This window comes from Aethalodelphis obliquidens, unplaced genomic scaffold (assembly GCF_003676395.1).
Source record: "Aethalodelphis obliquidens isolate GAN/ISIS:26980383/991018 unplaced genomic scaffold, ASM367639v1 scaffold17, whole genome shotgun sequence".
Lineage (NCBI taxonomy): Eukaryota > Metazoa > Chordata > Mammalia > Artiodactyla > Delphinidae > Aethalodelphis > Aethalodelphis obliquidens.
The window spans coordinates 17,971,926-17,985,629 of record NW_020837961.1 but is presented as its reverse complement, the minus strand read 5'-3'; the positions used below and the strand labels follow the sequence as shown (position 1 = coordinate 17,985,629).

The window sequence follows — 13,704 nt, the reverse complement described above, 5'->3', positions numbered from 1 at the left end:
GGTGGCAGGGGTGGAAGATGAAACGTTAACTGTGAATTTCGTGACGGAATATTTGGGACTGTTCTGGTTTAATGTTTTTCATGTATTTTTGCAACATATATATTTATTATGCAAAAAATCAAAATTCATACGTTATTAATGTAAGATTATTTGAGAAGTATATTTGCATGAGTATTTTATGTGGCTGAAGAAAAAAGAATATATATTATTGCACTTGCATTTTTAAATGAAAGCTATTTATTTACTTTAACATGTTTATTGGAGTATAATTGCTTTACAATGGTGTGTTAGTTTCTGCTTTATAACAAAGTGAATCAGCTATACACATACACGTGTCCCCATATCTCTTCCCTCTTGCGTCTCCCTCCCTCCTACCCTTCCTATCCTACCCCTCCAGGCAGTCACAGAGCACGGAGCTGATCTCCCTGTGCTATGCGACTGCTTCCCACTAGCTATCTATTTTACGTTTGGTCGTGTGTATATGTCCATGCCACTCTCTCACTTCGTCCCAGCTTGCCCTTCCCCCTCCCCATATCCTCAAGTCCATTCTCTAGTAGGTCTGTGTCTTTATTCCCATCTTGCCCCTAGGTTCTTCATGACCATTTTTTTTTTTTAGATTCCATATATATGTGTTAGCATACAGTATTTGTTTTTCTCTTTCTGACCTACTTCACTCTGTATGACAGACTCTAGGTCCATCCACCTCACTACAAATAGCACAATTTTGTTTCTTTTTATGGCTGAGTAATATTCCATTGTATATATGTGCCACATCTTCTTTATCCATTCATCTGTCGATGGACACTTAGGTTGCTTCCATGTCCTGGCTTTTCTAAATAGAGCTGCAATGAACACTGTGGTACATGACTCTTTTTGAATTACGGTTTTCTCAGGGTATATGCCCAGTAGTGGGATTGCTGGGTCGTATGGTAGTTCTATTTTTAGTTTTTTAAGGAACATCCATACTGTTCTCCATAGTGGCTGTATCAATTTACATTCCCACCAACAGTGCAAGAGGGTTCCCTTTTCTACACACCCTCTCCAGCATTTACTGTTTGTAGATTTTTTGACGATGGCCATTCTAACTGGTGTGAGGTGATACCTCATTGTAGTTTTGATTTGTATTTCTCTAATGATTAATGATGTTGAGCATTCTTTCGTTTGTTGACAATCTGTATACCTTCTTTGGAGAAATGTCTGTTTAGGTCTTCTGCCCATTTTTGGATTGGGTTATTTGTTTTTTTGATATTGAGCTGCATGAGCTGCTTATAAATTTTGGAGATTAATCCTTTGTCAGTTGCTTCATTTGCAAATATTTTCTCCCATTCTGAGGGTTGTCTTTTCATCTTGTTTATGGTTTCCTTTGCTGTGCAAAAGCTTTTAAGTTTCATTAGGTCCCATTTGTTTATTTTTGTTTTTATAGAAAAATAAGAAAAAAGTTCTATTAATAGCCTCTTAGAATTACTGAGAATATTCATCAGTCTTTGTGTTAATGATGAGATCTTTGCTGCAGAAGTTTGTGAACATCATTTGGGTCTGGAAGAGGTCGTATAAGTTATCTGGATAAACCCATGTAGTGAGGTGAGGTAATTTAGACATAGAGACATTAAGTGACCGTGTGCCTTAGAATTCATGACAGAATCCATCTCTCGGTCTCGGCGCCTGGCCTTCCAGTCCAGTGCTCCTTTTTAAAAAAAAAGAATAAATGTGGAAGGAGAAGGGTGAGAATATTGTGGAATACTGGAAAGTTGAGGCACTTGAGATTCAAACCCAAACTGAAGTTTGCTGCTTCTCATGTGTGACCTTGGGCAAATAACCTCTCTGCTTATTTTGAAAATGCAAGTAAGAACCACTTTTGAGAGAGATTGCAAAGATTTGTGATTATAAAAGACCAAATATAGTGCCTGGTATAGAGCAGATGCTTAGAAAATGTAGCTGCTGTTAACTGGTATTATTTCTGCTGTTAATAAACAAAAATAAAATCTGTAAACAGTATCTGCTTTATCAGTAGCCACGCAGATAAATTAGGTTGAGCCAATGTTGAATGAATAAATGCTTTGTCTCACCAGCTACAAAACAGAGCTTCTGCTTATCTGTTGTGGATAAGCCTTGTCCACACTTGTGAATGTGCATCCTATTTCACTTTTCTCAAACACGTATTTTGGCAAAAAGCTAAAACCTCTTTAATTATGAATACCATATTCAAAGTTAAATTAGTATAACAGCTGGGACTAGAATTCATACATTTATAATTTAGGAGAGAGAGAGGGAATGGTGGAAAGGGAATGGATTTGGTGTCAGTAGAAGCTGGGTTTGAATAGGAGTGATATCTTCCAGTTAGTTCCTGGTTGCATGATCCTAAGAAAGTCACTTCATTTCTTGACCTCAAATCCTTAGTTTATAACATGAGGGCAGTCACATCTGTTTCTCAGATTTGTAGTAAGGATTAAGTGACATATTATAGAAAGCCTCTCTCTTTCATCTGGGGTACTGTCAGTTACAACACTTACTTTCCTTCTTCCTACTGTACCAACCTAACACTGATAGAAAGTGGGGGAGTGGACTTCGAGGAGAAATTACTCTTCAAAAAGATGACTTAGAACCTTAAGAGATCCTTTTGAAGATGGGAGGATCCATTTCTGCTAATAATATGCAGTATTCAAAAATGGTAAAGACCTTTTGCATGAAGCCGGTGCTCAGGGAGCAGTTAGCAAAAGCGGGAAGTACTTCACCTTTCCCATCTGGCAGATCCCAAGTATTGATATTGTAATTTGCCATGAGTTTTTCATTTTGCATGTTTCTAATACTATGTGAATGTATCCTTAGGCCAAATGACATATCGCATAAATGATAGGATAATGCAAAGAAAAACAGGTTTACAGAAGTGTATGCGGGATTCAGCATTCCATGGGAAGAAGACAGTTAACTCCCTCCATATCAGTGTGGATTGCATTATCTGCAATTCCTGTCCCCAAACCATCTGTGATTCTGTTCCGTGGAACTGGGTTGGTCAGCCTGAAATATGATTCAAAGGAAAAAACCTCACTGTTCTCAAGTATGATTTTTGTTAACTTCAAGCTGCTGAAAACATCCACTTTATTATTCAGCTGCAATATGATGTATGTAGTATGCAAATCACAGAAAACTATACATCCTTCCCATGCTCTGCACTGATCAACCCCACCAAGATTCTCTTAGTTCTGAGCCACACTTTAACAGTAGCATTGCTGCTGTGGAATACATCCAGAATAGGATAAGCAAGATGGGGGAAAGGCTCTAGCAGCGGTCTCATGTGAGGAAGGGTCAAAGGCATTAGGAAGAATTTTCTTGAAAAAGATTATAGGGAAAATACCAAGATGTATCCTTAGCTTCTGAGCATCTGTGCTAAGAAGGTGGTATATGAAACATAAAGATAGAGAGCCTGCTGTATGGTACTTGTCCTTACGGCCGTAGGGAGACGTTGGATATATACATATACACTTAGAATAGCTGTGATCAAAATTGAATAATAAATGCAAATAGAGCTGTAAGTCAAGGGCTTTTGGAATTCAGAGGAGAGACATCCACCAGAGGAAATCAGAAAAGATTTCACAGAGGGGATAGTGTTTGGGCTGGGCACCGAAGGATGGGAAGAATTTGGAAATTCAGAGGTTTCTGAGAAAACATTCCAGGTGGAAGGAAAACGCGGAGTTATGAAAGCAATGTTATGTTAAAGATATCGATAAGTAGTTGAGTAAGATATTAGTGCAGACATTCATGCAAAGCTCAAACCCAGTAAACTCCCAGGAGCTCTTCAAAAATATATATTTTTTAAGGGATATCTTTATGCATAGCAATCACATGCTATAACATCTTCCACATACAAAAGTCAGTCCAAAAATTAAAAAGTCATGAGATGATTAATTTTTCTATATTTTAAACCGCCAAACAAAACCAAGAAAAACTCATTTGACAGCATCTAGGATCTGTTCAATAGTTTCTGCTAATACAATGCTAATCATGCTATGATAGGGTAATAACAGTAAAATCTTGCCAAAACTCAGCAAGGTACCGTGTGAGAGTATTGTTCTTAATATTTAAAGGACTGTCATTTAGAAACAGAAGTATACTTGATCTGTATTTTTCCAGAAGGCAGAACTAGGATCAGTAAGTAGTAAAGAAGGTTTAAATTCCCCCTGAGAATTTCCTACAACTTAAAATCGTCTATCCGTAGAGGAGATGACCCTATTAAAACAGGTAGCTTTTGCTTCATTGAAAGTATTCACAGACACCTGCTCACCCTGTGTCCCGATTGCTATAGATGAGGTTCTGAACCTGGTTAGAAGTGAGACTAGCTATGCTGTTAACATCTCTGCAACCGTAACATCCCATGTGAGTGTGTGTGCAACCTACAGATACCAGGCAAAGCAGAGTGAAGCAGGCAGATTGATTTTCCCATTTTTGAGGATGGTGCATCCTTTTCAGAAGTCAAGGGTAGAGTCAACATCGGCATATTATTTAAGGCAGGATTCAGTCCAAACATTTTACTTTATTAAGTCAAGAGTGCAGTCTCATTTAAACTATTTTGTACAACTATTGTGAGTTGTACTGGAAAAAAGTGTGCTTTAAAAACAATAGATATAAATTCTGTTCAAATATTTGAGGATATTATTAAATTATATCACACTAACTTAGCTATGCCACTTTTATTCGTGTCACCAGGTATTAAATAAGACTAACATGGGGGGCTTCCCTGGTGCGCAGTGGTTGAGAGTCCGCCTGCCAATGCAGGGGACACGGGTTCGTGCCCCGGTCTGGGAAGATCCCACATGCCGCGGAGCCTGCGCGTCCGGAGCCAGTGCTCCGCAACGGGAGAGGCCACAACAGTGAGAGGCCCACGAAAAAAAAAAAAAAGAAAAAAAAAGACTAAAGTGTTCTTGGCTGCAAAAGGAGCTTGATCCAATTCCTGACGTTTGATTAACTATCTTATATAAATATTTGCCAAACTATAATGCCATTTCATGTATAGTATTTATACATTGTGCAGCTAGATACTACACTGAATGAAGTTTAAATCCATAACTAAATAAACATTCGTGACCAATGAAGCTGTTTGCCTTGATGCTTTGGAACTTAAGTCAAATATATAGTTGAATTCTCTTGATCAACTCAAGCCATGTGTAGAAGCAGAAGTATGTGCTTGTGAATCTAATGTCCTTCTTTTTCTTTTTTTCAGCTGCAGTATTGAAGTATGAGAACAATGTCATGAATATCAGGCAATTCAACTGTTCTCCTCATCCATACTGGCTTCCCAATTTCATGGATGTTTTCACTTGGTCCCTGCCATTTGTTGGGGAAAAAGGTATGTTGTGGAATCCTGAGATGTTCTTAATAAAATGGTATGGGAAGGAAGGAGAGGTAATGCGGCCTTTTTTACCATGAAACAGTCAGAAAGAGAAACACTTCGGCCTAACCAGTAAAACTCACAGGTTTCACCGTAGGAGCAGTGATTTGAAAGTATGTCACTGTATATGCCGTTAACAATATGCAATGAGTGGAATTAAGGGGAAATAAAAGAGGAATATTAGGATAATTTATATAACCTCATTAGAATAATCCAACCCTTTAAAAAATAACAGATTCATAGTTTTGATTGGCTTCAAGCTATAATGGCTACCTTCTTTTCTTACCCCTTCGCATTATAATTCAAAAGTATAATTTTATTTTATAGACTACTGGTCAAACTAAAAGCTTGTGATAACCATGCTTTCCTCACATTTCTGATGTTAATAATAATCATTGTACGAAAGTGATTAATGGCTACAATATTTTGAAACACAGCATGTACAATAACAAAAAAATAGTTCATTTAAAATATGGTGGCCATTAGTATAAGGTGAGACAAATTTACATTTAAAAAGTTGTTTATTAGCCTGCCCCAGGTTTACAGAAGAATTGGCCTTATCCTTCTTTCCTTCCTTCTCCCTTTATTTGGTTTTTATATTTTGACCTAAACCTCAGCAAAAATTCGGAGGAAAGGCCTGCACCCACTGAACTTGAGTTTTCAGTTCAGGAGGTTTAATGGTGATAATCTGGATCATTCCTCATGCAACATCTTGAGCATCACAGAGAAGGTGAATGTGTGCATTGTAATAAACATAAGAGCTTGCACGTGTTTCAGAAAAATGATGTCTTATGGGGGGATTTTAGAGAAAAGCTGTACATTCTTCTGAAATATTTGTTTGTTTATATTAATACATATGTGTAATATATTAATATGTGTAGTATTTATTTTCCTACAATGTATTTTTTCTTTAAATATTCTAAAAACAATTAAACCCGAGAATCTATGAATTGTCAGCAAAGAAGTCTTCCCTTCCAACACCAAAATAAGTCAAAAGTAAATTTTAATACTTTCTGATAAATGTTCCCAGTACTAGTCCGTGTCACCACTTCCTCGCACCCATCAGATCGCAGCGTGGACACAGAAGCACTGAGAATCCTGACAACTACCCTTGAACACCCTTCATTTTGGTTGTTTCCATTAATTATTCAGATTTTGAACATCTGTTATAAAAGAATGTATTAATATATTCGTGTACATAATTTACGTTTTTTTCTTTTTTTTTTTAACTTTATATTTTATACTGGAGTATAGCCAATTAACAGTGTTGTGATAGTTCAGGTACACGGCGAAGGGACTCAGCCACACGTATGCATGTATGCATTCTCCCCCAAACTCCCCTCCCATCCAGGCTGCCACATAATATTGAGCAGAGTTCCCTGTGCTATACAGTAGGTCCTTGTTGGTTATCCATTTTAAATATAGCAGTGTGTACATAATTTACTTTTGATAATTAAACTGAAGCTCTGAGTTAATGTTGGCTCCAGTGAAGTTTTACTCTTTATCATGTATCTTCAATGCTAGAAAAACACTGATTTTAAAAAGTAACTCTTGAAGAAATAGTGGACAGGCTTCTTTTCACATTCATGATAGAACCCAACCTAATTTTTTAAAACGTTCAATGCAAATAACATGTAACTTAGTGTAAAGTGTTGCAGTACTGATTTTCTGTGTATAATGCTTTTATACAGCCCTCTTATAATCTATTTACTCAAGTAAATTTCTTATTAAACTTACCTGAGCTTCATTTGTAAAACCTTTTTGAAAATGAAGCTTAATGTTGTATATGTGTATATATATGTGTATGTATATATATATATCAACACATTCATTTTTTAAAATCAATATTCTCACAACTACCTCAAATATATTAGTTCATAAATCATCAGTTTTTCTTAAACACAAAACCACATTTCTATCACTATTCTGGGTTCTCTGGGGGACTAAAAAATTTAAAAAAGAGATCTAGCATTCACTCGATCCCTATGAACATAAAGTTTGTAATCTGGTCTAAATCTAGCAGCATCATTGTACAAATAAATAAAAATTCAAAAGTAACCATTTTCTCCTTCCTAGATTATAGTATATTCATATCCACATTTTTCTTTTTTCCACTGTCTATTGACCTATAGCTGGTAAATGTTACCATTAGATTTTGTAGGCATGAGCTAATAATTTTAAAAATATAAAGTCTGCATAGAAATACAAAGCCTGTTATCTTTTATGGTCTGAATTTTATAGAAACTACTTGCAGGAAATTCCATCTTCAATATAGGTAAGAATGTTATTGCTAAGCCTGGTCATTAACAGTGCCAGAGTCATAATTAAGGTTATAGTAGAAAATGTAGACTTTTTTTTCCTTTCTTTCCTTTTTCTCCTTAGTGACTGAGATGCTGGTAAATGTCCTCAACATCTGCTCAGATGATGAACTGGGGTCAGAGGAAGATGGATTTGATGGTAAGAGCCTTGAGCCTTTGTGCTAATGCTGTTTGCCAAGTAATTACTTGGCGTCTCGTAGGTAACCCTAAGAATAAATTTCTAAGATTTAGATGTGTAAATCATAACATACTGCTGAGAATGAAAGATATTATTATATTTTCTAGTTGCTTTGAAAAAAATGCAAGAAAAAACTTGAGAGAATTTTCCCCTTACCCTGAAAACATAGTTGAAGCTGTGAACTACTTTAATAAACATCTTTCGGTAGCTCACATTGCTAAGTGAGTTTTTTGGTTCTTTTAGTGATCCATTTTGTTCTTTTAGTTATCCATTTTAAATATAGCAGTGTGTACATAATTTAGTGAGGTTTCTGTCAATTATTCAAATTTTGATGTCTATGATAAAAGAAGATACTTACACATTGGTGTATTGGTATTTATGTCAACCCCAATATTTTTTCATGTCTATAATAATTAATGAATAAGCTATGAGGTTTTTTTATTGTTGTTTTTTAAGATACTATTTGGTATTCAGTTACCCTTGAAGAAAACACTTTCTATAAAAGACAAAAGATTCATGAGGTGAATGAAGATAGAAAAAATGACTCTGGCTCTTACAAAAGGACCCCAAAATGAATGGAAACTTACAAAAAAATGTAGTTGGAGGAGGAAAGTGCAAAGTTCACTTCCATAAACATTTACTAAGTACCTGCTCTGCACAGGGCACTCGGGATTCCAAAATGCATTAAAGACCTAAGAAGAAGTTGCAGTCTGGTTAGAGAGACAGATGCGTAAACATTATAATATCAATAAAATAAGTAAAGGGGGAAGGTAGCAGTGGAAACTAGGTATTGTGGCAAGTTTAAATTGATAAAATTTTTACCTTTAAAAACTGCACTTGGGTAAAATGAAGCAAGAATGTGGCCCTTTCCAAAAGTTACTATCTGAACAGCATGGTTTAATATTTACTTGGGCTTAATACAGGTCACATCTATGAATGCAGAATACCTAACTCTGTAGGCAAAAGTAAAATAAAAGTGTCCGTACACTCATGTAAATAGAGAGTATATACTTAGGTAAATTTAAAGTGTACAATTATTCCTACCATCTCATGGTTTAAGTAAGAACTTACTTAAGTAAATATATTGATATATTTTAAAATATTCAGAAGCTCAGTGGATATTCTGTGCTTTATCCAGATTCTAGATGTTTCATATGTTATAGTCACAGTTTACCATCATTAACTTTTCCAGGGTAGTGATATCATTTAAGAGATATTAATCTTCCTAGTGGAAGATTAGGAAGAGGCTATTTTTTCCTCAGGAAAGAATACTAATCTGGTAGAATCTAAATCTTAAAAGAATCTTAAATCTTAAAAGAATTAAAATCTTAAAAGAATACTAATCTGGTGGAATCTAAATCTTAAAAGTCAACAGACATTTTGCACGGCTTTCACTATGTTCCTGTTATTCCTCAAAAGAAAGATTAATTAGCATTAATGCAGTGATGCATCTCTGTTAATAGATCTCTGTTTTAGTCAGGTTTATTGACCAATAATTATAGTATAGACAACATATTAAATATACAACATATGGTATATTCAATAGAATAAGTAAACCTGCATATAATTGTAATTATGTTAACCCACTCATTCAGCAAATATATATTGAGTACCTACTGTGTGCTTCCAGGTCCTATAGCCAAAAGTATCTGCACATTTCAACAGTGCAAGTAGTATTACCAAGACCACCTCAGTGTTTACTTCACTTATAGTGAGTTCTCTTTATCCACCCATTCAGTCACTTACATGAAAGGATATATTTTGGAACTTCCTCTGCTTTAAAATTATTAGTTCCAGTCAATGTACTGTGCTCATCAGCAGTTGCTTTTAAGCTTGTTTATTCCAGTGATAGGAGTGCATGTCCTTTTCAAGGCACTTGGAAGAATTTTTTCTTTCTAAGCAGACCAGTGAAATCTTACTACCATGCTTAAATCTTAGGTTAGTCCTGCAGAGAAACAGCAGGACTAAAATATGGGATTTTTCAGTTCAAATCTCACAAATTTACCCTCTAAGGAAAAAAAAGAAAAGAGAAGTAAAAGTTTTAATTAAAAAATATGTTTAGGGCTTCCCTGGTGGCGCAGTGGTTGGGGGTCCGCCTGCCGGTGCGGAGGGCACGGGTTCGTGCCCCGGTCCGGGAGGATTCCGCATGCCGCGGAGCGGCTGGGCCCGTGAGACATGGCCGCTGAGCCTGCGCGTCCGGAGCCTGTGCTCCGCAACGGGAGAGGCCACAACAGTGAGAGGCCCGCGTACTGCAAAAAATATATATATATAAATATATATATATATATATATATATGTGTGTGTGTGTGTGTGTTTAACTTAGAATATTATACATTTCAGAGTAAATCATCAGAAATGTTCTTTAGTGCTTTATTTTAACACGGCACAAAAATTATGGACTTCCTCAAAGGTACTCAAAGAACAACTTATAAATCTTCCCAGAACTCTTTAACTCTTTTTGGAACAATTGTTTATTGAGAACATATATTTAAGTTTTTTTTTTTCCTTTTTGTGTGATATTATTTTCAACCTTAGGATAAAGGTTCCAGTTCTCCCACCCTGTTCCTCCTGCAGGCAGCCTGCAGAGTCTGTCTCTCTCTGGGGGCTGGCCCTCTGCTCTGCCTATCAGGCTCCTGGGCTTGTGGTTGGCTCCAGAGGTGAAAGCAGGAATCAGAAGACATCAAAGGACTTAATTAAAGCACTTCCTGCTCTTTCTAAAGGGGAGCCATGTCTTGATGGGTCCTTATCAAACCCTTCTCAATATTTTGCTTAGTATCCAACATCAAGCTGCAAAATCCAAGGCAGTAATGGTGCCTTTACAGCCCATGCCTATCTGTGTATCTTATCCAGTTGACTTCTTTGTGTTTATAAAGTCTATTGCAGACAGAAATTCTCCTCCTATCCTTGAGGAGTATAGGTGTGGGATTAATTTTGCTTCTTTTCTATGTTCTGTCAGTTCCCCTTTACCACTTAACGGTGACGATGGCAGCAGCTAACACTTATGTGTTAGGCATCATTCTAAGTCATTTATATGTATTAACTCTTTGCTAATTGTACCTTTTGACCAACAAAAATTTGTAATTATTAACTATCATTTACTTTAAGGAAATTTTCTAGGTTATTTATGTTATCTCTAACCCTCAAAACAACTTTTTGACATAGGTGCTATGATTATCCCAGTTTTACATATGAAGCTAGACAGACTCAGGGCAGTGAGGTTAAAACCTAAGGTCACAGAGTTAGTGAAGTAATGGAGCCTGGATTCAAACCAATGTCTGCCTGGTTCTCAGGCTCTTGAACTTTCCACAACCTGTGATTCCAGTGCTTGAATTTTTTTTTTTTTTAAACAGCATGATGCTTTTTTGTTTTTAACAGAACAACACTAATAGCTAAACTTATACTTTAGTTCGTTCTGTTAAATATCCATAAAATTACAAAAAAAGATTTTTACATTATTATTAGGCCATGAAAGTCAAAGCAAATAAAATAGTTTTGTGCTACTCTGTTAACCTCAATTTACTCCAAGAAGTTATGTGTTTGATAATGTGAAAAATTGTATTGTATCTGAGCAGACAAAGAGTCTCCTGGCTCGCCTAGGCTTCTGCTGGGTAGAAATCATGTCATGAATCTCTCCTCCTTAGCTTCTGCCTTACAAATAAAGGAATTTGATAGCCTATCTAGAAAAAGATCACTGTTTTATATTGGTCGATGGTTCCTTTATGTTGAAAATAAAATACTAAACTTCTTTTATCATGAAAAGTTTTGAAGCACTTTAATGCCAAGTGATGTCTTTTGAGGATCTAGTTTATATGTATTGGGGTCTTTGATTCCTGTTTCCACTTCTGATTTTGGATGATAAAATGATAGTCTGGTTTCAATTTGGGTTTGTTATTCACCAGAACATTTCAAAGAAGGAAGAAATCCAAGTAGATGTATCTCATTTGGTAGTTGATTCTCATTAAGGAAGAAGACTCATTTCAGACCAAGGATTAGTAAGTGATCCCAAAGTGTTGGCAGGGGGTTGGGGGGAGCTGACAGAAATCAAGCAATCTGCATCACAGAACTTTCTTTACTGTTCATTGTTATAATAAGGAAGTCTGGAATAGCAGTAAGTATTAGAAACCTAATGACAGTTTCATGAGTTAGAAATATTTATTTGGAACTTTCTTTTAGCTCTAAAATCTTAGACTCTGAGATCACTTTATCTATCTATCTATCTATATATATACAAGTTATATTTGAAACTATGATATGTGATAAGTCTGGCTAACAGGAAAGAATTGTGGAGGTAAGACTGAAATCCTGTAGAATAAGAAAGGAAAGAAAAAAATAATAAAACTAATAATACATTTTAAGCCAAATATAGTTTCAGGCTGCCCTGGAAAGACTTAATATTAAATTAGAATTTATGTCTCTGTTTTCATCTAAGGAGCAAACCACATGGTGGAACTCTTATCCTTTATCCACATTTTTGCCTTATCCTAATGTTAACCACAGGCAAGTCACTGAATATGGGATCAGAGCAGTTTTTTGCATGCCTCTACGAAACCATCTAAATTGTATACAAGAAAATTATCTCCCATCATCTGCTTTGAATTATTAGATAATTCTTCAGATCTAATATCACGGGTTCCAGAGTGTCTCCCCACTGCTTTCTGTTTAGCTTTAAAAAGCCATACAGAACTTTAATTTAAAGTACAGAGTTGGGAATTAGTAGGACTAGCGTGGCATCTTATGGGTCCTTGATGAATACCACTATATAGGGTTCGGGTATATCATTTTCTACCAAAGCTGTATATATTTGCCATGATGAATGTTTGAGATGAATTTCATCTTAAAAATTCCCCTCTGCTTTGTGCCTCTGGCAGCACATTCGCTAAGAGCCATTAGCTTAGAGCTCTTCCTGTGGCTGTAATTATTGTCATTTCTGAGCAACTCATTTCAGCATCTCATATTTCATGTTCCCAATGTGAAAAAAAGTTGTGTGTCTGATAATAATTGGCAGTTTGGGAGAAAAAATATGACATGTTAATATAAAAAATACAAAGAAATGTTTAGACATACAAAAAAAGAGCCCTCAGCAGCACTGTGGCGACATGATTCTTGTTCTATCAACTTTGAAGCATAACCTGCCATTGGTGAGCAGAGGAGTAACACCATAAAAGCAGTGTCTGAGAAACAGCAAATACTTTCCCCAAGAAAACGCTTGGAGAAAGAACAAAGGATTAGTTGGGGTATAATTTAGGAACTTAACTATTTCAAAGTTGAGGTGACTAGATCGGAACAATGATAGTGTTAATAATAAAAGGAAAAGGAGGCTTCCCTGGTGGCGCAGTGGTTGAGAGTCCGCCGGCCGCTTCAGGGGACACGTGTTCGTGCCCCGGTCCGGGAGGATCCCACGTGCCGCGGAGCGGCTGGGCCCGTGAGCCATGGCTGCTGAGCCTGCGCGTCCGGAGCCTGTGCTCCGCAACGCGAGAGGCCACAACAGTGAGAGGCCCGCGTACCGCAAAAATTAAATAAAGGAAAAGGGAGATATTCTAAAGAGCTGGGCTTAGAACTATGGTATCAGTGGGGCAAAGGGAACAAAAGTGGATTTGGACGGTTCAAACCTCAGTACCTAGGAGGATGAGAACACTTACAGAAAAACTTCATCCGTTTCAGGGAGAAAGGAGTTCAATGACAGACATGAGTTTGAGTACACACATGACTCTGGAAGTGCCCAGGCAGGATTTGGAAATGGAACCCTGGAGACTGGGGACAAAATCGGGTTTGGTGACAGAGGCTTTGAATTAAAAGTCACAGCCGAATCTACTAAAAGTCAAACA

At 36.6% G+C, this 13,704-nt stretch overlaps 1 protein-coding gene and 1 long non-coding RNA gene across 2 annotated transcripts in view; both read left to right on the top strand.

The window, feature by feature from the left end:
* Positions 1 to 13,704, top strand: part of PPP3CA (protein phosphatase 3 catalytic subunit alpha) — a 299,648-nt gene that overhangs the window by 258,865 nt on the left and 27,079 nt on the right. The window contains exons 9-10 of the mRNA XM_027117002.1: positions 5,216 to 5,341; positions 7,766 to 7,840. Of these exons, the coding sequence (XP_026972803.1) occupies positions 5,216 to 5,341; positions 7,766 to 7,840 (201 nt within the window). The remainder of the gene's footprint in view (positions 1 to 5,215; positions 5,342 to 7,765; positions 7,841 to 13,704) is intronic.
* Positions 7,848 to 9,901, top strand: LOC113626007 (uncharacterized). Its single transcript, XR_003434988.1, has 2 exons — positions 7,848 to 8,133; positions 8,186 to 9,901. It is a non-coding gene; the product is annotated as an uncharacterized LOC113626007 (long non-coding RNA).